Source organism: Dermacentor albipictus, chromosome 2 (genome assembly GCF_038994185.2).
Source record: "Dermacentor albipictus isolate Rhodes 1998 colony chromosome 2, USDA_Dalb.pri_finalv2, whole genome shotgun sequence".
Classification (NCBI taxonomy): Eukaryota; Metazoa; Arthropoda; class Arachnida; order Ixodida; family Ixodidae; genus Dermacentor; species Dermacentor albipictus.
In genome coordinates this window covers 86386154-86411406 of record NC_091822.1, presented here as the reverse complement: position 1 = coordinate 86411406, position 25253 = coordinate 86386154, and the positions used below count along the sequence as shown (strand labels likewise).

The window sequence follows — 25253 nt, the reverse complement described above, 5'->3', positions numbered from 1 at the left end:
AGATGGATTTGGGCAGCTCATTTAGGCAGAACAGGTCATTTGAGGTCATTTTTCAGATAGTTTGGGCAGTTGGCCAAAACTGGGTATTTCAGGTTCTTTTTAGGTCATTTAGACAGTTGGGCAGCACAGCCAATTTCAGGGAGGTTTACAGGCCACTTGGGCAGTTGGGCTAGACAAGTGAGCATTCACTGGTTGTTTATTCCAGTAACAGAATGAGTGCTAAGGAAATGGGCAAGTACTTGTGAATGGCAATAGATTAGGTGACGTGGTTATTCAAGGAATTTCGCTAGCATAGTGTGCAGCCGGTCGACGCAAACGTGGAACTGTACATTGTAGGGACAGGCCTTCCTCCTGGAGTGGGCAGAACGTACAGTGCCGCTGGTGCTTGGGGTTACATACACAAATACGTGGAATAAAGAAAATAGCCTAACTTGCTCCGTAGCGGAAACAAAAAAACATGCATTTCAATACTTTTGCAAGAGGAGCGCAAAGCACCAATATGGGGGAAGAAAAATAGAAGCGTGGGCTAAGGAACTACCAGAAGTCATGTGAGAAACATGGTGACAGTTGATAAAGTAAACGTTCAGGTCTTAACGTGAAATATAATTCGCGCTTTCGAACCAGTGTACTAATTATTTCGCAATCTCTGAATTTTGTTCCTGCGTTGTTTTCTTTTTCCTACCCAGCAATGATTTTTAAACGTTGATGCCGTATTCTTTATCCGGCCAAAATTGATATGTCTCAGCGATGTAGTTTCCCAAAACCCACTCGACTTCTTTGGTGCTCTTTCAACAAAAATATTCAGGTGATTAGCTCATTTGGCTGTAGTTCTTTCATTTACCCGCGATTTTAATTTTTTACCCCGCAATTCAGCTTTGCGTTGCTTTTAGACCGTTAACTCCGAACTCCGACCAATTTCTACAAATTGCTATTTTATTACAGACATGCGTTAAGTGGCTATGTCCCGTTGTGAAGCGGCACAGTGTTAAATATTAGGCGAAGTTGACTTGGGAGCTTTCTATACGCGCGTGTATTCGAACAGCTACGTGATCCGATGATTTTATTATTGCGATGAGGTGAGAGTGTGATATATAGGTGGCCAGACTTCGGTCCTGCAACATTATTAAAATCATCTTGTTTTGTTTTCCTAATACTAAATTTCAGGCTACACACATTGAGAACTATATCAAAATTATGCATGAATAGTACGTGGGAGTTGATGTTAGTTTTGACATTTTCTTTTGTTGGAATGGCAAAAGGAAGAAATGAAAAACACGAAAGTAATGTCAACTGAAATAATTATTTCCTAGACGTTTCTTGCTGGAAGTTAGACAGCTTCCGCACCACCTTGGCCTCCAGCCGATTTTGTTGTTCTCTAACTGCCTCTTGTAGCTTAGTTTACACATGAGAAAAACACTAGTTATTGGCTGCTGCGTTGTTCCAGTTATAGGCAAGACAAGGTTAATCAACAGTAGTCATGGAGCTGGTGTATAGTGTTACCGCCGTGCAATAGCTACAATGGAGCTGCGATGTAGCGCAGGGGGATATCTATTCGGTGTGGTGTTCATGCATTTCACGTAAAGCAAAACCACCTTTAGAGTCTTATAAGATGAAATAAAACACTGCTGTCCGCACTAAACATTGCGCAGTAACTGCGCTATTTTCTTGTAGGTAGCCGAAACTTGAAACACAAAGGAAAACCCGTTCAAAAAAGAGTGCGCTTACTTGATCGTGTTCGCGCGCACACCGTACGGAGCATTCTCTGAAAAAAAAACGAAAATAAAATAAAATGTCTCATTGTAGCCTTGGCAATATAGAACACTCATTGTGACGTTGTATGTTTGACAGGTGTGGGCCCTCTGGCTGCAGTATTGAGCCCATTAACGTAAACATATTCCAATTTGTTTTTATTCCAATCTCTTGACGCAACCACTGCCGCAACCATCTGGCAATAACCCGCAGCGTTATTTGAAAAGTCCAATCAAACGCGCTCCTGGTTTATAGGAGGTCACTTTGTGTTTCTTTCAAAGCGAATAGGATCGCCTACATTGAACAGATTTTCTTATAGAATTGGCTGAAAACAAACGAGGAGCACATTCAATTAGACATGGGTTCTATAGGGCCGAGCCAGCACAGTGAAAGTAGATAACCGGATTAATAGGATGGTGTCGGCCTCTGCGATCTGCCCGCTTCCGCTTACTTAGCTTGCGGTGGCTGAAAATCGCGGCGGCGTTGAACGTAACGTTAAACATGCCGCCTGGACGGATCCTCAGCAAAGAAGAGTTGGCAAAGTGATGTAATATATGTGCCAAAGGGGCTCGATAACCTTATGGTGGCACGAAATTTTTTTTATTATGCGCAAATAAATCTATGCTCCCTAGCCGTTACGAGTATATTGCCAAAGCAATCGGCAGGCAGCCATCTTCTATTCCTTTCTTAACGGGGCATTCTTCGGCTGTTGAAAAGATAAATTCAGTTTTCTGCAGCAAATTAGTGCATCTTTAACACGCACACGTCACTTTGAAGCGATGAGTTTTCGCGGTTTTGTGACATCGCGTGACAGACAGGCGAAGTGGGCGCAGCCCGAAAACGTTTGATCCTTGGCAGAGTATTATGGCGAAAAACACGTCGAATCAAAAGTAATTTTCTTTCGTTCAGTATAATCATGGATAAACAATGTGCAGACATCATATCAGATGGGGCGGCGTTTTCGCGGTTTTTGTGACGTCGCGTGAGAGACAGGCGAAGTGGGAGCGACTCGGCAATTTTTTGACCAATCGTGGATGACTGATCGCAGAATTGGAATAGAAAAGTTTTTAACAGCTTTACATTACAGGGCCCCTTTTTTGTGCGCCCTAGTCATGTCTCGGTATTCTTAACAAAGGATCCTTAGCACCGCTCGATTCGCCCTGTCCCTTTGTGAACTCCAGTTCAGTGCCGTTCCGTTCTTGCACGAGAAAAAAAAAACAGCCCTCACCCTCTGCAAGAGGCCTGCACTACGTGTCCCGCGAGCGTAGGAATGACTGTGCAGTTTTTCTGCACCAAACCTGTACCGTCTTAAACGAATGACGACGACCCGATGCCGGACTCTTGGTAACAACACACAACCACAGAAGAATGCAAATAAAAAGAACAAACAAAGTAGAGTGCTTGCTTAAGGATGTGTAGGAGAATTGAACAGAAATCTGGTGTGCAGTAGCGCATTGCTGTCTTAGCTGGAAAATCAGTGTCCGTTGTTAATGTATAGGCCGATTTATTGTATTGAAACAAGCATTATTTGCACATGCAAAGATTTACGCAGTGACTGCGGCAGGGTCTTCTTGAAAAGATATCGCATTGGCGCTTCGAGCTACCTACCCAAGGATCTTCGTAACCATTTAAATTCTCGCGAAAGTCGCCACTAGGCCCTCGAGGGTTGAATGTTCAATGAGCGGAAGTGCGCCGCGCCATCTTCGGTAAAAGGTAGGTGAGTGATGTCCTTACTAGTGGACACGGAAAGCCACATATCTTGCTTCAACATGGACATGTACCGTTCTGAATTTACCGGGCTCACGCAAAACAAACGCACCACAACTACAAAGTGATTGCCATGCCACGTGATACTAAAACATTTCGTTAGGTCGACATTTGAAGCGGCTTCCAGATTGTTCACAGGGACAGTAGTAGGGCTCCCAAAACCTTTCTCCGTGGCAGGTACGATAGACGGTTTCGTCACTCCGGGGAATACTCTCAGAGAATTGTGATCGATCATCATACTATGCAGGCAATATCTCGGCATACTCCATGCAGTGGTAACAGTACTCCACTTACAGTTCTTAGGGGCGTTATAGATTAAGTTACCCTACTTGAGAAAAGCATACACCATGTATCATTTCTTACCAGGTTAACGAGCAGGGTAACTTATTAAATTGTTGGGAGCTCTATGCAAAAGTTCCTGCACGCGGCTCCCACGAAGTCGCGTTCAGTGAAACACCTGATTCATCCTTCGAGGATCGGTTAGGTTGCTAGCTTAGCATGGCAATTCTCCTGAGCTGTTGAGCGGATGCCGTCGACACGTTCGGCCGCAGTGGCCATATATGACGCTTACAGTGCTACTTGGGCTTTGTGATTCTGGAGTGGATTGAAGAACTACAGGCACAAACACAGTCGTCTTACGCCTGCTAGGGGCTGCTGCATTCCGTATCGGCGCTTCAGTTGAGCGCGATCATGAGACAGTGGTAAGTAGCTGCTTCTCATCTGTAGACTGCCGCATGGGGAAACCTTTATCACGGTGATACTGTCGTCTACATAAAAACAAAACATATCGCATATGTTCTCATTGAAGTTCAATACTTACTTCTTGAAATAAGTCTGTAGTGTCGTTGAGGCATGGAAGGATATATCGGCCACTGTTTTATTGCAATAGAAATTACACGGACACTCTAGGCGCATTTTCGCTGGCGTTGTCGCGGTCGCCGTGTTGTTCGGTACAAAGTCCAGGGGGATAACACCGTCGCCGCGCGCCGTACGCTGTATGTGCGAGTGAAAGCACGCGAGGGTGAGCCGACATTCGCGGCTCATCTTGCGCGCGCAAAGGAGGAAAGCGGGGAGGAAGCGCTCTGTGTTCCGTCTCGCGCAAGGAACCGGAGGGGAGGTTAGGCGGAGGGGGTTGTGCTTCGGTAGCAACCGCGTAAATCGCCATTGTGCGGGCTTTATCTTGAAAGCGATCTGCGTTGGAGGCAGAGTCTAGGTGAGCATACGGCTCATAGCTTTGCGCGTGCCGTGTTCTCTCTGCTCAGTTTGCGTGGTTGCGATAGGCAGCACGAAAGTCACTTCACTCGTTGCTGTTGCCGCGCTTCCTCACGTCAGCGTTTTGACAGTGAGTGTCCGCGGTCATCGAGTATGGTGTGTGCATGTTTGCCTGCGCATGCTGACACCATGCTTGTTAATTTAGCTAGTAAGCGAGCGTTTACACGTTTACGGCCGATGAAAACTACTATGCTTACTTATTATGTCTGTCTGCTAATTTGCTATCGCAGGCGATGCTTCGCCTTTCGCGCGAAACTGCGATTTTTTCCTTAACCCGAATATGCATCCCCTAGTAGACGTATCCCCCAATATTTTTAAAATGATATTTAGCGAGACATGCGAATAGAACAAATGACACTAATAAAGTCTAGGTGGGGAGATGAATGGGGCCTCATTATGCTACGCTCGAGCAACAGATATCTAAGAACATAAGCAGTGTCCCCTTTCGTGTCTCCGTATACGCGATTCATGTGAATTCTCTGAAAGGGAAATGTTAACCAATTGGGAATAGCACGAGGCTACAAATGGAGCCTATACAGGCTTCTAAGAAAGCTTAGTAGCTGAAGGAAAATCCAGCCTCGTCTGCGGATCAAACTCGAGAAGAACAGCTTTTCGAAGTGGTCGTTGTATTATCTGAGCTAACCAGGAGGCTAGCAGAACGAAGAACGAAGCCGAACTCTTCGACAAGTCAAAACGCAGAGGCACTGAATATGGCAAATAAGTTCTGGGCCTTATAACGTAAAGCTATTCCAAACTCTTTATTCCAATTCTGCAGTCAGCTCTTCATGATAAGTGAACAAATTTTCGGGCCACACCCCACTTCGCCTGCCTCTCACGCGACGTCACGCAAACCGCGAAAACACCCCATCTGATATGATGTATGCACACTGATTATGGATGATTGGACCGAACGAAAGAAAAATAATTATTTTTGATTCGACGCCTTTTTCGCCAAAATACTCTGCCGTTCATCAAACGTTTTCGGGCTGCGCCCTCTTCACCTGTCTATCACACGACGTCACAAAACCACGAAAACTCACTTCGTCGAAATGACGTGTACGCGTTAAAGATTCAGTACTATGCCGAAAATAACTGAGTTTTTTCTGAATAACCGGAGACTGCCCCGTTCTTAAAGGAATAGAAGCTGGCTGCCCGTCGATTGCTCAGGCGCTAGCTACTCGGAACGGCCGGGGAGTAGGGATTTATTTGCATATAATTAACATCTTTTCGTACAACGTTGTGGAGCCCTTTCGCCGCGCATACGACAGCGCTCTGCCAACTCTTCTTTACTGAGGATCCCTTTTAGCGGCATTTTTACCTTCCGTTGCACGCCGCCACAATTTTCGACCAGCCACCGCAAGCTGAGGGGAAACGGATCAATGGCAGACGCCGGGCCCACCCTCTTCATCCGGTTATATACTTTCACTATGCTAGCTCGGCCCCATCAAAGCCTTCTCCACTTGATCGCGTTCTTCGCCTCTTCTCAGCCAATTCGACATGAAAATTTGCTCAATGTAGGCAATGCTATTCGCTTTGAAAGCAAAAAAAGTGACATCCCATAAACGTGGAGAAAGTTTTATAGGGCTTTTAAAACAACACTGTGCGTTACCGCCGGTTGCTTGCGTCGGTGGTTACGTAAATTTGACGTCATGAGATGGGAATAAAAACAGATTGTAATAGGCTTACTTTATAGGGTGCCTGCTGAAGGTCTCTCTAGAACTATGATGATTGGATTATAATTGATGGGCGCTGTTATTATAATGCTACATCCTGGATATCTGTCACCCTCCGATAAGCTAAAGGTACTTAACGAATGCTTTCAATCGTGAATGACAATGTAGCGACATCACACACTTATTCACAGCTCCCTCGAAAGCTGGTGATCACTATTGAAGTATGGTTTCCAAGCACATGGCTTCAAATCCCGCGTAAATATTTTTCGAACTTGTTGTCCGGTTGCTTGGCCTAGCACAATGAAAGATTACCCGGCTGGCGTTCGAAGTCGCAGGGCTCCGTCATTAGCCACATAAGGTTATTGTTCCAGCTATCTTGTACGCATTTCTTCGAATTGTTTAAATAAATCTCAGTTTTGTCTGATTGGTCGATCTTGAAAGCGGCCTCCATGTTTCACACGAACGAGCAAAGTAGGAAAGGTTGCGAAACGCGCACTACCAAGCATACGAAAAGGGGCCAGTCGCACTTCATATCAACGAAGTGTGCTTTTTTTCGATGCGTCGAGGGGATAAAAGCCGAGGGCGGCAGTAAGGACGTCGCGCTGCCATGAACGCACCATGATTGTCGCCGTGCGACGACCACGAGATGTACCAACTTGCACTCGTGCACACGACGCGCCCTGACAACTGGTTCACTGTATTTGGCGACTCTCCCAGCGAACATGTCCCACTCCCAAGAGAGCACTCACCTAGTGCAGCACATCGAGTCAAGTGGTCCAGGGCTGCCTTGGCGACAGAGTACGGCACGGTTGTCTGTACCTGTCGGGAGAGATGACGGATGTGTCAGTCAAAGCCAATGTGATTAACATTAGTTCCAGCAGCAGCAGTAGTAGTCGTGGCGAGATTTAGGAGTAGCCGTAGTTCTTTTCTATTTTTTTGTAGGCGCAATATTAACGATAATCGTGCTACTTGGCGTCAGCCCAGTGGTAGTAGTATTAGCAGCATACCTATGTCTCGAGTGCAGGCGCAATAAAAAAAACGTGGTCACATCTGCTGCCAACTGCTACGCCCACAGGTTCTAAATGTCTGGCTGCTGCTTACTGTTGACGTTGCCACGTTGACGTTGACGTTTTATTTATTGATAATGGAAGTCCTTCGCTTGGGGAGATTGCATGAGGAGTTCCTCATGCAATCTCCCCGAACTCTGAGGTGTTTGTGCCCCGAGCACTTCACTTTCGCTGCACTCAATGCCCTTACCGCCGTAAGCATGCAGTCTGTTGAGCGGGTGGCCCCTTTTGTAATTCCCAAAGGTAGAAGTAGTTAGTTGACAACTCTAAAAGCTTCAAAGCCGCACAAAACTCAGCGATCGTGCTGAACGCCCTCTATTACTTCCCCGGACTGTCGTCCGATTGAAAGCCACGGACGTAATCTCATCTCCGCCATGGCTGCTGTTGTTAGCTAAACACATGGTATCGCGATCGGACGGGCGTAGGGTCCACACAGGGCCTTAAAGCCTATACTTATGGGCTTTATGAATGCGTCAGCTCACCGTCGCCTTTGTTATCTGCCAAATAAATACATTTTCTTCAGGGCACCTCGTAACAAGCGCGTCCTAACGCACACCGTTCGGTACGATCAAGTTGATAGTTACGTTGTTTCTTTCCTTTTTGTCTGCTTTGCTGCATATATTAAGGACATCTCGCGTTAAGCTTTAGTGGGAAGTTGGCGCCTATTCTATTCGTGTATCTGGGTGTTTGTAAATTTTGCGCTAACACTTACACTAATTATATATTAACAGCGGGCTGTGAAAATTGCCGTAGTCGCTTACCGCAGTTAACGATGAGACTGTAGAAATGTTCACGATGTTACCTGAAAAAAAAAATACAGCACACAGACACTCACAAACATTGATTACTGTTTTATCACACAGCACCAGTATTGGATGCAGTACATCATTGGTCTTACAGTTCATTACAGTTCGTGCACAACCGGCAGAATGTACTGTGGTCAAATGCCAGATGAATTGAAAGCTCATAGCTTTGTAAGGTAAGCACGAAAGCCTTGTATGTCTAGTTATTAGATATCACCTGAGTATAGTTGTATTCACTATGCAAAAATTAGAATAAGGTTGCTGAAGTAAATGACTTATAATGTACTGCGCAGCTTCTCGTATAATGCACCACCGCTTGCAAATCGAAGAACACATTAGCCGCAGAGCGATAGCGTTGTCTTGAATACTAAGTAAACCGCACCTTTCGTTTGACGCAAGTATGGCACTGCGTATTTGATCATGCAGAGCGGACCGAGAAAGTTCGTCTCCCACACTCTATTGAAGTCTTCCATCGAGGCACCTTGAATAGATCCTACCACAGGAATTGCAGCACTGTTCACCTGTAATAAAAAGCGCGTAATGAAATGGCAACATCATAACTTAACAGTCACTGTGACTTTTTAAAAAAATTACAAAGATGTAAATGTATTTTTTAAATTCACTATATTCATCCTATAGCCGCTAACTTACTTGGTCAATGCAGTAGACCTGATAATGCAAGTATAGTATAACGGTAATAACAACAATCTCAGTGGTTGTCATTACGCGGTGATCAGACCTAGGTATCGTATCAAATATTATGCTGTAACGATGCCGCGCAGTCGTGGTTTCATGGCCCATTCCACACTATTTTGGTTCATGGCAGCACCATCAGTTTAACAATGTTGTAGTGTGGGCATATAAGCTTCCCTGCCATTATTCTAAAAAAATATATCATCTTACTCTTCTCTTCCACCACGTATATCTGCACTGGTGCCGTCCACCTTTGGCCAAGCATGAGCCATGTTTTGCAACCGTAGGGAAGCGAATTAGAATGGTTACATACCTATACTGACTGACTTTACAGTCACAACTTCTCATAACTTCGATATTACACAGAGTAACAGGCCCGTGTACGTTGTTGTACTCGAATAATAATAGCCTTCGAAAACGCACGCCCTTCGTATATAACGTATATACCATGCAGATGAGCGGCTACTTTCTTGCAAGGGATTATTAAGCACACCGTCCGAAAGAATACCTTCTGCAGAAATCAGGAAGGTGGAGAACGTTCAATTACAAGGAAATACTGCCATCTACCCGACAGCAGCAAGAATCTGCACACACACAAGAAAAAAAGCTCGCATGGATACTACTGCAGCTTCGTGCTATTCTCGGGTCGACATGATAAACAGTGTTCAAAGAAGACATTTCTAGCCAACATTTAGACAAGATGACTTGCGTTCGTCCAGGCTAAAACAATAGCATTAGTCGAACCATAATCTGTAGCGACATATCTTGTTCGACCACTACTGTCCGTTTGAAGCCTCCATCTTCCTGCGAAACCCTGTCTTAATAGGGTTGATAGCTGGGCTAGTTTATACCGATGCACTGGCACAGCCTGTGCGACAATATGGGACAAAAGGGAAGCAAACAAATAGAGGAGTGCGGCCTTACAACATTTTTAGAACATTTACTGAAGAAAGAAAAAAAAGCTATATATCATGCAAGAGAGTGTCATAGTATTGTCACGGCTACAAAGATACAAAGCGTTTGTATGCTTTATACTGAACTCTTTCAAAATCATAAACCCAGTTTTATGTCCGCGATCGTCTGTTTTCTTTCTTACCTCGTGCCCATTCTGTCGCTATCACTCTACCTCGAAAGGTAACCCAACAATTATTATGCGAATTTTGTACATGAGTTTGGGCCAGCGGCGATAGCTTTGGTGATGGCTAGCATAGTGTTACCCAGTAAAGAAAAACGAAGCGAGACCAAACTGAGTTGAACTGCCCCTGGGTGCTTTACAATTTCAATCGCGAAAGAAGCTTATTTCATAGTTCCTGATGGTACCCTTAACGTGACTCGGTAAAACCGTTTCATGATCTCGGTGTGTATGGTCAGAGCTTGTTTCCTTTTCTTTTGCAGGCAATACGACTCGGTTGTGATGAAGTAGTAAATAAGCGCCCGTGTAGAGCCATGAGGTTCTCGGTTGGCGTGAAAAAAAATCAATAAGAATAATTTTTCTAATTTTTGGCGGAGGCGTTCGAGTGTGATGTTACATGGATAGTCCAATAATTATTGGATTGTGTTGACATCAAAAGAAAGGCATAGCAATATGTAGAAGCGTACACATGACCTTCCACGCAAGTTAATATTCCTGTCACCAAGGAACTAGTACTGGTAACGAAGAGGTATTCGCCTTCGCTCTCGTATCTACATTTTCAGGTCACTGACGGCTCGTATGTGACGTATAAGACACAGGGGAATTAGCACTGAAGCAAAATAAAATACTTATAATTCATTTTCAGTAATACTTAGCACGATTTCGTTCTATACATTCTTCACCGCCTAGTGATGAAGACAAACGTTAAGAGTTCACGCTATTTCATGCACCGAATACGTTGCTTATGTTGCGAACGTTCAGCAAACATTCAATCAAATAATATTATTTGTAAGGAACTTTGCCTTCAGCGTCGCTGTTTTGAATTCATATATTTCTTGCTCTTCCTGCGTGGTAATAACTGCCTAAGGATGGCATGCTTTAAGGGGTTTAGTAGCCGTTCCCGTAACATCGAACTCACCAGGATGTCAATTTTGCCGAAGTGCTTGGCTGTCTTCTGCACCACTTCTGCGACTTCCTTCTCCACCGTTAGGTCACCGGGTACGACAAGAACCTGGAAAGCATTAAAACGCAAAATAATAGTAACGTAAGCGCAGTGTCACGACAGGCCAGGTAAAGTGCACAGCGCTCGCACAGTTGCGTGAATCCGACAAGTACCAGAAGTTACCAGACTGATCAACAAAAAGAGCAAACAGGGAAACCAAGGCCCTTGCTTTTTTAGTATGTTGTGATCAGCAGTTTTCAAATGAGTAACTTGTCTCAGACTGGAGCCTACGTCGAGGGAACCTGTCTCGTAAGCCTCCCTTGTCGAAACGTTGCCTCGAGCCTTATTAGCCGCGAGATCGGGTTATACAGGTGGTATCGCCGTCGCCGCGTTGGTGTGGATGGGTGGTCGGCGGCGCGCATTGATATGTACACGGCGGCGATTCGGTGTGAGCAATGAAACGCCCTGACTGCAGTGAACTGATGATGTGTTGCCGCTGAATGCTACATTTCTTTTTTTGCACGAAACGCACAGAACATTCCTACTACACATGAAAGGAGCGCACAACGCAATTTCAGTCCCGCTACATGCAAGGTGCTTCTTGTTGGTGTCCGCCTTGCGTTCTGCCTATTCTGTTGGCGCCGCTGTTGTGGAGCTGAACTTTCTCCTATACATGCACTGATTATAAAGATGCGGCTATTCCTGTACAGTGAGGTTAAAACAGCTATTAATTGTTACTATATTTCACTACTTGAACGCATACATAAGTACCTTTTAGTTCTGTTTCGATTGTCTGTCAAATACAAGATAGTGACTAAATTTAGTAAAATAAGGCACGGCACTATGAATGACGGCGCAGTCGCAGGATCGCCGTGTGGTTTCACACGCGAGTTTTACAGCGAAGCTGTAACAGGGTATCCTCGTGCCAAGGATTTAAAGAAAGTGGTTAGGCGCAGCTTAATGAAACCAGCGGCATATGGTTTGCCGTCATGAGACGCTCCTTAGAGTATATTTTATATTCCGCTTAATTAGTTCATGAACCAAGACGAATTATGCAAAATGTTTATTATTCACTTTAGGGCCAAATACGTTTCGTTGTGTTGTAGAGGGGGTTCAGAAATGACCTATTGAATTTTTTGTGGCAACACACCTGCTGCGTGGCGATTTTTTTCGGCATTTAAGGAAAAGGCGCGATATATGAAGTAAAACCACGTGACTGCGCTCTTGCGCTATCGTATTGCAGCGCCCTCGACCGTGCGTCGAGCCTAACGCTTATCACGGACGACGGCGCTTCCTTTTCCGTGGCCACCACCGACGATGCTGACGCACTGCGAAGCCGATGCCTATAGAGCCGCGGCCGCTCACTTCGTCACTGTCCGCGCCCACGGTTCTTTCCCACGAACCGCGATTGAGAGGGCTGCAGTACGATAGCGCACGAGCGCAGTCACGCGGCTTTATTTCATATTTCGCGGCTCTTCTTTAATCGTCGAAAAAAATCGCCACGCAGCTAGTGCGTTGCCACAAAAAATTGGACCGGTCGTTTCTGAACGCCTCCTACATCACAACGATACGCACTTAAGTGCGCTTGGCCCTAAAGTGAATAATAAACATTTTTCATAATTCGTCTTAGTTCATTACCTAGTTAAGCGGAATATATAAAAAGCATACTCTCAGGAGCGCCACATGACGGCAAGCCATATGCCGTTGGTTTCATTGAGCTGCGGCTAACCACTTCTTTAAAATTCTTGGCAAGAGCTGCGTTGGATACCCTGTATAACTATATACCTATATAGCTATATACTTATACCTCTATACCTATATATACCTATATAACTGTATAACTATATACCGTCCGCCTACGCCTCGCATCGACACGAAAAAAACTTTCGTCTCCTGTTTCTCGCGAATTCTCTGTAGCTTTTAATCTCTAATGTAGGTTAGTCAGAAAAAATCATGCTGAAATTGGCCGCTAAGACGACTCTATTATTACGCCGAGTTTAATTTACTTATAGTAATTAGATGGTTCACAGTGAAGTTGTAAACGTTACAGAATTCTCGTCTGCTGTCAATGCATGACCGTCTACGGAGGGTATAATGCTACAAAAAACGGCCGTTACTCCTGTTTGCTCGAAAGTATCCCGAAACAAATTGTACCAATTAGCCACCGAGACGACTCTAACATTATACGCCGAGTTTCATATACTTTTCATAATTGTGTAGTTCACAGTAAAGTTGTAAATATTGTGGGATTCCCGACTGCCATGCAGCGGTACTTGCAAACGTCACTACTTCATAAAAGAATAAGAATAAATCGTTACACTGTCAAAAGATGTGTTCGTTGTCAGCGTCCTTCAATAATAATAATAATAATAATAATAATAATAATAATAATAATAATAATAATAATAATAATAATAATAATAATAATAATACCTGTATACGAGGTATCCCAGCTGAGTTTAGCCAGAGATTAAAAATATTAGAGTGCCACGTAGCTAGACAGAACCAACGTAATGTTCGCCGTCGCTTGGAGATACTCAAATATTTTTTTTAATTCCCATAATTGGATAATTATTGTTCGTTAATTAATCAACTTCTCCAATATTATAATTACATGAAAAGTGTCAATGAGAAAATTGTAGAATCGCATGAAAAACTCCCGATACAGCTTTCTGTTGCTCAATACGTGCTGCATAAAAGTGTATTTCCGAGAGTCAAAGCAGCCCGCGAATACACGCAAAGTGGCCGCTCGAGGCACTTTGCGTGTCTCACGAAGATTCGCCTCCGTGCCAAATAGAGTTGCGTACTATGAACAAGGGGCCCTATGGTGATGCGACATCACGAAATCTTGTAGAGTGCTGGGTTTCTTATGCTCCACGTGGCCGCATGTTTATATTCGAACACATCTTATGGTTTCAGTTTCAGTTCTTTTCTTTTTCAGGGCCTCTTGCCAAAAAAAGTCTGTGGTTCCGTTATATAGATAGGCCATTGCGGTGTATGTTGCTTTGACTGTAGCCCTGCATCACACGAGTGTTCACAGGTACCGCGATCATGTCAGGCAGGCTGATGCCTTTAGTCCCAGGCACGTTCTTTAAGATACATGGGCTGTGCGAAAAAAAAAGATAGATTTGAACTTAATCCAAGTGGCAAGCACTGCTAGAACAAAGGATATGAAGTGGAAATCACATTTCAATCAGACAATCTGTCTTCGTGAGATAAACGGTTGCTTTTTCTGCAGAGGAAAGCTGTTGATGCACTTGCGAAAGCAAGTTCTCTTATCGAAACCTTGGCTCTGGAGAGATTGCTCTATCTACCAGGGTTGACCATTTAGAGGATTAAACAATAAACGTCTGCTCCTCCTGAGATGCCGCGAAATTGTCGGTTTATGTTTGAGTCGCCAAATTTCGGATGCGAACTAACCATACAAACTCCGACAATGAGGGAATTTCAAGTGTTAGAGCCGCGTATATTGGGGAAAAGCTTTGTACAGTCAGATATTAGCATGCAGACGTCATTCAAGTTACATATGCGTTGCCATGTCACAAATTCGTGATGGAAAACTATGTTTACAAACGTTAGTCTGGGGTTCAGAAGGGGCGTAGACCATTGCACTAAGACAAAAAATTCCTGTATATTTCCACTCTTTTAAATGATTATTGGTGACCGACTCGTCGACGTATTCATGCCATTAAAGCAGTTCCTATTTATTGCCATAACAATGACTTCCACGCTCACCGGCGACAGACAAGCAGTTACGTCTATAATAAATTCAGTGACGACACTGCGTTTGCAGCTGATCTTATGGCAGATAAACAGTGTCTCTGTTCGCGTTAAATTTATGGGGTTTCATGTCCTGGAACGACACATGTGTTAGGACAAGCGCCGTAGTGCCGGGCTCTGAATAAATTTTGGCCACTTGGTGCTCTTTGGTGTCAATCGTACGAACTTTCGAGCATCGGAGAGCATAAAAGGTCAAGCCCTACGCACGTGTTTAGGGCTGCCTCGGTGCACCTCAACAGCAGCAACAATTGCCATCACGGGAGACGATATGATCCAGACACATGTAGCTGTCGACTCTCTCAGAGCGCACATTCGTCATCTGTCAAGGATCGCCGACCATCATTTAGCCTCCCTACCAGCCGAGAGACCTGAAGAGACCTTTTGAAGAGCGATTAGCGCTCATCATGAGTGCATACCGCCATCTTTTACACGGGTGGCGAAGCCTTCATCTCCCCTGCGGTGCCTGCGGCAGCCTCAAGTTATTTTTGCTATTCCTGTAATTACAAGCAAGGCCAATGATCCATCGCAGGCTCTGAAGCAACTTACGCTCTTGTTACTGCAGCAGACGTATCATGACCGCATACACACACACACACATATATATATATATATATATATATATATATATATATATATATATATATATATATATATATATATATATATATATATATATATATATGTATGCGATCGTTATATATATATACCGATGGTTAGACCTCACCTACCAGCTCATCTGCCGTATTCGTCGTTCCAGTAAGCAGGTTACAGCGAGATTAAAATTGTCGCATTCATTACATCTACGTCGGCAGAACTTGCAGCTCTCCATGCCGCTAAGACGTACGTCACCGAAGAGCCAACAGAGAAATGGGTCGTATTTTGTGATTCTAAGGCAGCTCTTCACAGTATGAAGTTTCTGCATGACATCACAGAAATCACAAGCAGATGATATCTGACACCAGCGAAGTGCACCACCATGCTCTGAAAAGAGGGCACAACATTATCTTTCAATGAATTCCTGCTCACTGTGGCATCGTCGGCAACAACCTTGCTGACAAGGCTGCCCGGTCTGCCCACGAAGATACCCACACGCGTCCGACACCTTTGGCGAGGTCGGACGCTGCCAGAGAATTTCGCCTACTCACGAGCAAAAAGTCAAAATTTATCTGGAGTTCAAGTACCTTCAATGGCCGATTACATAAACTGTACCCCATGCTACGGCTACAACTTCCATCTAGCCTTTCCCACGGCGAAACAACCTTGGTGTGCCGCTTGTGGTTGGGAGTGGCGTTCACGAACGCCGACTCCTTTCGTTTCGGAATGGATGAGATCCTGGTGTACGGCTCCTGTGGGTGCGCGGAAACCATCGAACACCTATTGTGTGCCTGCCCTCTCTACGATGTATAACGCCTCTCTCTGCGGGTAACTTTACACCGATCATGACCGTTCACCGAGTCAAAGATACGCGGACCGTGGCCACACCCGTCACTGGCACGAAAAGCGGTTCGCGCATTAGTACAATACTTGAAGTGCACCGGCATAAGAGACCCTTTATAGTGTCCTTCCCACTTGCACTCAATGCTTACTCTCTCCCTTTTCCCCTCTTTCTATGCCCCTTTCCCCACCCCCAGTGTGGGGTACGAAACTGGGTGCTCGTCTCATTGACCTCCCTGTCTTTCCTGTCCTTGCTCTCTCTCTCTCTCTAGCTGTAGGTACATCAGAGTTCTTCAGGTTCCCTGATCGGAACGAGGATTAATGAAACAAAATCTGCGACCTCATGCAGGAAGCAATCAACCCGAGGGACAAGCTATGATACACAAAAAAGCTGCAAGTTGCATGCTTATTGTTAAAAGAAGCAATAGCTGTTATCGTCGCCCTAACTTCATATATATTATCCCATTGTTTCGTTTGAACAGAATGTGCTGCTAAGAAAAAAATACATTCTTTGGAAAATTGCGCTTCTTAATGTCGTGCTTCGTCATCTTGAGAAGCGGAAAGTCATTTTTTCAAGCTTTCGTTTTCTTCCAAAAACAGTGAGCAACATGACCTGTGAAGGGCCAATCGGAAGTCAAAGGTGTCAGAAATGGTGGTTGCTCCTTGAATATTAGGACTTGATCAGTTTATGGATACAAAGGGTGGCGTATAAGTTAATCAACCGTCGTATTAACCATGTCTATATATGTCCATAATACGAAGCAACACGCATGATGCTTTAACTGTCAATAGCCTACCTTACATACTTTGAAGAAGGGCTGTCTATCTTATTGACCTCAAGGCCTCAAGTTACTTCTACATGTCGTGATCTGACAATCTCACGCCTTAAATTTCCCATTCTCATAACACCACCTAGATTTGTGTCGTCGTAGACTACCAGTTATTTGCCCCATGTGCTACAACAATTGCTCAACTGCACTCATAAATACTGATATTAGCAAGAATGCGAAGCCAGCTAAAATATGAGTCACCTTCGTTTGTACGCCACATCACCGTCTTCGTGTCTTTTTGCGTTGCGCCTGTGATTCTACGTTTCAATGCTTGTAGCAGGGTTCTTATCTTCCCTTCAAGTTTCGCCATCGTCTTTCAGATTTCGGCCTCATAGCTTCGTAGTAATAGAATTCGGTAATTATTAAGTACTCTTTTGAAGGAGACTGGTAAGGTGACGTTCATGGCTTGAGAATACCTAGGATGCACTGCCTAGATAATTTTCGTCGCTTAGTTGCATGTTTTACGCCGTCCGATGTTACTGTGGCGCTTTCTGCAGCATAAGTATTTGCTTGACTGCTTCAAGCAATTAGCTATGAGTTGAAACTATTGTTCTTCGTCTTGCAATTGTAAGTCACTTAGATATTTGCACATTAGTAAATTCATCATGAATTATGATGCTAATGGGCATGAGTGATTTTGGTGAGATACCTTCTGTGTGACTAAAAAAACAGTGTCATCAGCAAACTTCGCCTTTTTGTGACATCCGGCTGAATATTATACCTAACCTCAGCGTCTTATATATATGTTAAATTATAAAGTAAAAAACAATGAAGAAAATGTCCTTACGCCTTTCTTAACTTTTATTTTTTCGGTCACCTTGCAAACAATTATTGCAGGTGTTAATAAATTATTTACACATTGTGATATATTTTCCCAATAAACACCGATCATGACTCATTCATTTGCAGTGGTTCTGTTTTGTTGATTTTAAACCTGCAATCACCGTTCGCAGTCGCGATGAGACCAACCAATGTTGAGGTTGATGTCGCTGGGTTCTGGGCAGTTCTTCAGTTTAGGCTTCTTGATCTGAGTGAATAAACCTTCATCTTGGCGTCATCGGCTACTTGCCTTGTCTCGGGGAAGCCCCTCTGCACAGCAAGCCTCAGCCACTCGCTCCAGATTAGCCGTGTTCCGCCCAGTCAGCGCAACCCCGCAGCTGAGGGAGGCGAAGTGCTTGGCTGTGCTTTCGCCCACGCCCGCCGAGGCACCTGTCATTCACAACGGGGGAGCACAATGTGAGAAAAAGTTACCCTAACAAAACTTGGGGTGAGAAAAGGCTCTATGTAATTGATCGCGCACGCGGAGAGGTGCACGTTAGCTTGGGTGTGAGCGTCCCCCTTCATAGCTTCTTTTGTTCGTAAAGCTGCGCAGCATAGGTTGCCCAGCATAGCCGTGCAAATAACTAAGCTTTAGCAAACATATGGCTACTTTTGCATCAGGGCGAACTAGTGGGAGGTATAAACAAGAAAAAAAAAAGGGGTTAACCGAGGGTCCCGATTTTTATTAGTCATATCATAAGAAGCCAACAAACACTGACCCCAAGGACAACATAGGGGAAATTACTTGTGCTCAATAAACAAAGCAAAGTAACGATAAATTAATGACAATTAAAGTGGATGAAAAAACAATGGAAGACACTTTCATCCACATTCATTTCCATTTATTTATCTTTTCTTTACTTCATTTATTAAGCACAAGTAATTTACCCTATGTTGTCCTTGGTGTCAATGTTTGTTGGCTTTTTATGATGTGACTAATAAAAATCGGGACCCTCGGTTAACCCCTTTTCTTCTCGTTTATTACATAACGAGGGTCTCGAATCCGGCAACATTGATGCCTTAAGGTAGCATGTGTGCGTTTATTGACCGGTTGCATTCACTCAAAAGATCACGTTCTCGTGACGCCTGCGCCAGAAAGGTTGTTCCACATCCGTCGCCAAGGTCTGCGAGTGGGGGCGCTGGCTAACACTCCCAGGGTTCTACTAGGAAACATAAATACCCAAGAAAGTGGATGGGGAAATGGCGCCGCGGTAGCTCAATTGGTAGAGCATCGTATCCAAAATGCGAAGGTAACGGGTTCGGTCCCCACCTGCGGCAAGTTTTTTCATCTACTTTCACTTCCACTAATTTATCTTTCTTTACTTCATTTATTAAGAACAAGTAATTTCCGCTATGTTGTCCTTGGTGTTAGTGTTTGTTGGCTTCTTATGGTAGTAGGAGGTATGCATATGGAGAGCTGGAGCTGCGAATGGGAACCCCTAAAGACTCATTAGAATTTTGAAATCTGATGTTTAGCTTACACTCGACCCTTCACAGTGGATACCGAATAGTGCAGAAATGTTCACGAAGGTGACTAGAAGGCTGGGAAGCTGGCTGCCACAGAGTTCACCCGCTTTTCGAAGTCTAATTGCAAAAATCGTTATTTATTTAGGATTGCTATGTTTGACATTGTTGAGGGCTCTCACCTACTTTTTGTGGTATTGTGGTGATCGTTAAAATTAACCCGCAAATGCGCAAGCGGTGAACCGACGCGATCATTCTGGGCTGTTCGATGAGCACGTGCAGCGTTTTTTTTTATTTAAATGTTAATAAAAGACAGATGTAAACACCCTATAATGGTGACGGCTATTCTTTTCGCAAAACAAGGACAACAATATTAAAATAAACATATGCAGTAAGAAAGTGAAAAGGGACAAGGTCATAGGACCAGAAATCCACAACACAGTCTTATATACCCACGAGCATATAAATATAGAGGGCAAATGCAGGTCGCACCACAACGAGTTTCTCAACAGAGTCACAAACACACACAAGCGCCCGCGATGTAGAGTATGATCAGCATGCAAACAGATGACAAATTACACAGACTTAAAATAATGCACGTACTGAGTATGAAAGTCAACGTTGAGCTTCAGCACAAAATACAAAACTCTTTAAAACCAGCCGCCAGCGACAACACCCGCACGTGACGTCACTGCACTAACCCTTTAAAACTAACACGCCGAGGATGACGAGGCCGCCTTTGACGAAGATAGGTCCACCTATCGAAACGTTGGCCAGCCTGTCTGAGGTACTTCAACCCTGTTTAAAAAAGTTTATACCAAAGAGTAAAGCATGTAATACATAAACAATAATCGTTACGAATAACGGAAACAAGTTGTTGCACTGCGTGACTATTCGGTGCGGTATCTAGTACTTGTTAAAGATGCTCTGTTTTAGAAAGAATGTTTGACTGCGTTCAATGCTTTTCGCTGTGTTATTTTCAATGGCCGTGGGCACAGCAAGCGTGTGAGGTAGGTGAGTATCAAGAAGCACTTGACCACTTCACTTGTGTGCGTAGATACACACATCACTGAAGCGGCGAACAAAGTCTTGGGGAGCAACAGGAATAACAAGATACGTATTTATCACCGTAGAGGTGGTAGTCACTGGGGTCAAGTGTCCGTGAACTTTTCTAAAGGTTAAGGAGTTGACAGTCGCATTAGCATACGTTAAAGAGGGTGGAGGCAAAAGCCTGCTCATTCATTCAATAAGTGACTTGACATTCTCATTAGAATGCGTTGTTACTTCCTATTACTTGATTTCTCCCACCAAAGGTCGTCGGTTCGAGTGCTTTAATGAACTCTACCTTAATTAGCTATGCCTTAAATAACTTTGCCTTATTAACATCAATGGTCGTGAGCTTAACTTCCACAAAAGATCGAGGGTTCGAGTGCCTTAATGAACAATATGTTAATTAACTCTGCCTTATTTAACATAACCTTAACACGAAAAGTCGTATGTTCGACTCCCAACAATGGTTGTGGCTTGCGCTCCCATCAATTTTGGTGCCATAACGCCAGACTAAATTTTTGGACCAATGAGCCATTTAAGGATTTTGCCTTAATAACATTCACTCCGCGAAAATAAAAAATAAATTGACATTGAACTACTCGACCGTGTCCTCTTTCGCAGTAGAAGCGATTGATTAAAGCCAAGCCCTACAGGTTTTAACAAATGGCGCTAAGATAAGCAGTGTACTGCCCCTCCGCCCCTCGCCCTCGCAAGCCGTCCCTCGCAAGCCGTAGCTTGCGAGGGGCGGAGGCAGACCGAACGCTTAATGTTGAATATGCGCAAATGACCCTGCATAACGACGCTGATGGAAGGTGACAATGATGATTATGTACCTGTGAAAACGATGAAGTCCACACTTTGCGTATACACGTGTACTTCTGGAATATAGCTAGGCGCTTGATTTAGATTATGTTCTGTAGCATGAGTATGCAATGATTCGAGCATTGAGCGAATTGATGGTGATTTTACTTCTGGCACGATAGTTGCTGATAGTCGGTCAATGTTGTGACCTGTGCTCGTGTAGTGATCAGCCAGGGTGTTACAAACTGCGTCCATGTTGTACATGTTGGACATGCTGCTTCAGTGGGTGTTTGAATGGGATGGGCTCCTCGCTATATATGCTGGAGAGTCTTGGCGCACGCTGGCCATCTCTGGAACATGCACTGTGGGAAGATCATATTTAAGGGTGACTCCATTTCCGTACCTGTGAAAGTTGTCCACTTACGACAAGCAGTGCCCGCATTTGGATGCCAATTCAGTGTAGCGTGTGCCTTTAGAGTAGACAATTGTGCCTACAAACTCAATTGTGTGTGCGCCCTGTGATCTGAATCGCAGAGAGTAGGCTCCTACTATGCAATCGTATTGAAGTGCGCGAGCTGGTTCTCACGACACCGTTTCGACATATTGTCCTCGAATTAAAGACGATTTTATTATTCTGAAGAAAACGGCCATAAAAATTTCTCCTGCAGTGAATCCGATGAAATTGTCAGGCGTTGTCGCTGTCACCACCGACGGCTTTCCAGACAAACTAACGCTGCCTATGACGCACACCTTTGCTTCCAGAGCATGACAAATCTCTCTAGAGCCCTGCGGAGCCGACGCTGAGGCCACGCCGAATACGGCAGCCGTAAAATGTGACAGTTCGAAAGAATCCGCGGCACTCTCGCATGCAACGACTCGCGATCACTCGTAGCATGTTGCCCCTGCTTTGACATATACTACTACTTCTCATATAGCAACGATTGCAGACTGTCAAGTATTACAAGCTGCCATCACTCTCCGGCACGAGTCACGTATTACAAGAGTGGCCTCGCCGATCGCTATCATAAGGTTGGTGCGCTTCCTTCGAATGTCTGGCATGACTACACACTTTAGCGTATATGTTGCGATATCATATATTCGGACACTCGAGACGTGCTCGTGCTGTCGTATTTGCTGCCGTCGTGTTGTTCAGGTGTTAATGCCGCATGCGTGGCCGGCGTGTGCAAGGTTAGAATAACTACAAGGACAAACACTGCGTTTGGCTCCACGACAGAGAGATCTCCACTTCTAGACGGTGGACTTCTCTATCTCGTCCATGAAGACGGAGGCTTGGTCAGCCAACCCACTGTATTTCTCGGAACTGAGCCGTGACGTACTTGGGTCTTTCAGAAGGACAAGGCACTTGTGCACGCCAGTGGCAAAGGCGCACATCACTGCACCTTGACAGAGGATGCACTGTACTGGACTGGACAAAGGATGGCTGTACGCCGCTACGGCCATGCAGATGTTCCTCTACTGCCCCCTCCCCCCCTCCCTCCCTCTTGGAGGCCCTTCCACGGTATTGCGTGTATCATATGCAGCTAGAGCTCCGGTAAGCTATCCGGATGATCCTTGGCCTGCCGACTAGCTAACACATCGCTGATACTCTGGGCGAGGCCATGACCTGTCCCTGTTCCTGCTAGATTTTGGCACCCATGAAGTTGGTAGGCTGCTTTACGGACCATGCAGAGAAGCGCTGCTCTCTAGGTTGCGGAGCCAGCCGCTTTCGCTCATGGGCAGTCTGTGCCAGTTGTTCATGGAGGCTGTCAGCTGCCCTCCCATTCTAGCCACCTAGCCATTCGACCGCCTTCTCTCCACACATTTGCTGACATAGTTACTAGCGCTAACACGACTAACGAAAAAAAAAGAAGTTGAGACAGGACACAGCGCTAGACTTCAACTGACAAGTTTTATTCAGAAAAGAAAACATGCAAGAAACCACCGTATGCTCAAATAAATGCGCAGACGGACGCATAAACGAATGTGCCACGCAGGAGAAAACCGCATGCGCAACGAAGCCGATAGGCGCCCACAGCAAGCCATTACAAAGCATTGATCAGATACTTCTCAAGGTACAACTCCTCTTTATCAGTGAGTGCGAGTGATGGAGCGCTTAGACATTCATCAGCAGCTTTTGAAATGCAATATGCCTCAAATATTTCCCTATCTAACTGTCTGGCTAACCGTCTGAGCACTTGCGTGTTATGAAAATACGGGGAGCATTTACGTGTACTTCTACGGCAGTGGTCAGCAAAGTGGCCAGCGCCTGCCAGAGCATTTACAGCATTCCGGTGCTCCCTAAGCCGGTCATTCAGGTACCTGCCTGTTTGTCCGATATAGCACTTTCCGCAGGGAAGTGGAATTTTGTAAACCACTCCCACATTACAGCCAACAAAGCGGGTGACATGGTCCTTAGCGAATACACCTTGACTCCCGGCGCTGTTTACCAGCCTGCACATTCTTGCGAGCTTGAGTAGCGCTTTAAAAACAGCACCCACGCCGCACTTGTTCGCCACCTCTTTAGGTGTGGAGACGCCCCGTGTACGTATGGCACGGCCACAGGGCGCCCCCTGGAACGTGCGTTATTGCACTGAGCGGCTGCCGGGCCAGCTTTTACCACTTTAAAGAGGCTCTCGGTGACTGACACCAAGGTGTCATCGGGATAGCCGGCCCTACCAGACGGCTTGCTTGTTGCTGAAAGCTGAGGGAAACCTGGTGCACACAAGATTTAACGAGAGCAGCTTTCAGGAACTTAGTAGATATGCGTTGTTTTAGTAACTTGGAGTGGGCCGAACGGTAGTCAAGCAAGGGCTTCTTGCTCGTAGGAGAGCAGGTCCACGAAATGGAACTAACATTTACAAGGATACAGATATCTGGGAATTGTAGCAGACCATCTACTGACAACTCATGTGGGAACTTATGACCTACTACACGCTTTTCAAAAACACCTGGAAAGTGTTTATCAGTATAACCACTCCCCTCAGGCTTCACACCTTTCAGCGTAACCAGAAAGTCTTCGATATACCTAAAGATCTTAGCTACGAAAGTATTGTAAAGTAAAGATAAAATACAATTGTCAACAACAGATAAAAAGAAATCACTTAAAAGAGGCGCTATGCGCGATCCGATGGAGACACCATCTTTTTGCACAAAAGTGTCCTGGTCAACAACAACTAGGGTATAAGAGAGATAAAATCTTAGCATTTCAACGAAATTGTCAACAGATAGGCCAGTGACATTTTGAAAGTCAACGGGACCGGACACTTCGATATGCTCCCTGAAGGAAATTAAAAGCGCAGTCTGGGGGAGGACTGGGGGAGGTCTGGACTGACGACCCCACATGCTGCATGTCGGCTGAGTAGCATCTAGGTGATGATATATTATTGGATCTTAAATAAAGTTTTATTCTCTCTCGCTCTCTATGAGCTACAGCCTTCGCGTATTGTCCAACACATTCAAAAGGGATTTCCGCACGCTACAGAGCATTGAAGCCCCTGCACTATGGATATGTATTGCTCTCCGAAGATATTCATCAACTGACGCGACAGTTATCATTGGGCAGGAGTACCTAGTCCACACATATATAACCACTGAGACTCTCGGAGCACACATTCGACATCTTTCACGACTCCAATCACAATGTGTAGCTTGTTGCCAGCACAGAGACCGCATACTCCATGCTGTTGTATTACGATTAGTCACTATGACTCGATGCGCTCTGGCTTGAAGCCTGCGAAGCGTCCAGAACCCTGCATTGTGGTGTCCCCGGCGATCTTAGGTGTGCCTCTGAGTTCCTGAGAGTGTTTATAAGGCATAACTGTCGCCGCTAGCACTTGAAGTGGTTGTGTTCTCCTAAACGCGCCCTATTCCGACCGCGTTCACATTTACACAGACGGTTCCACCAGTTCCAACGGCTTTACCGCAGCCATGATTATACCAGCGGATCCCCTTGCAATGCAGTTTGCACTCTGTCACA

General features: G+C 45.0%; 2 protein-coding genes and 1 non-coding gene across 3 annotated transcripts in view; 2 read left to right on the top strand and 1 right to left on the bottom strand.

Moving 5' to 3' along the window:
• Nucleotides 1–25253, top strand: part of LOC135900994 (meso-2,3-butanediol dehydrogenase-like) — a 387488-nt gene that overhangs the window by 41878 nt on the left and 320357 nt on the right. The gene's annotated exons all lie outside the window — the stretch shown is intronic.
• The window catches only part of LOC135900936 (uncharacterized oxidoreductase YxbG-like), a 40046-nt gene that overhangs the window by 11245 nt on the left and 3548 nt on the right, over nt 1–25253 (bottom strand). Inside the window, exons 2-6 of the mRNA XM_065430543.2 lie at nt 11076–11168; nt 8714–8852; nt 8290–8330; nt 7211–7280; nt 1726–1762 (exon numbers count right to left, since the gene is read on the bottom strand). Of these exons, the coding sequence (XP_065286615.2) occupies nt 1726–1762; nt 7211–7280; nt 8290–8330; nt 8714–8804 (239 nt within the window). The 5' untranslated portion in view covers nt 8805–8852; nt 11076–11168. The remainder of the gene's footprint in view (nt 1–1725; nt 1763–7210; nt 7281–8289; nt 8331–8713; nt 8853–11075; nt 11169–25253) is intronic.
• On the top strand, nt 19168–19240 carry TRNAL-CAA (transfer RNA leucine (anticodon CAA)). Its single transcript has one exon. It is a non-coding gene; the product is annotated as a tRNA-Leu (tRNA).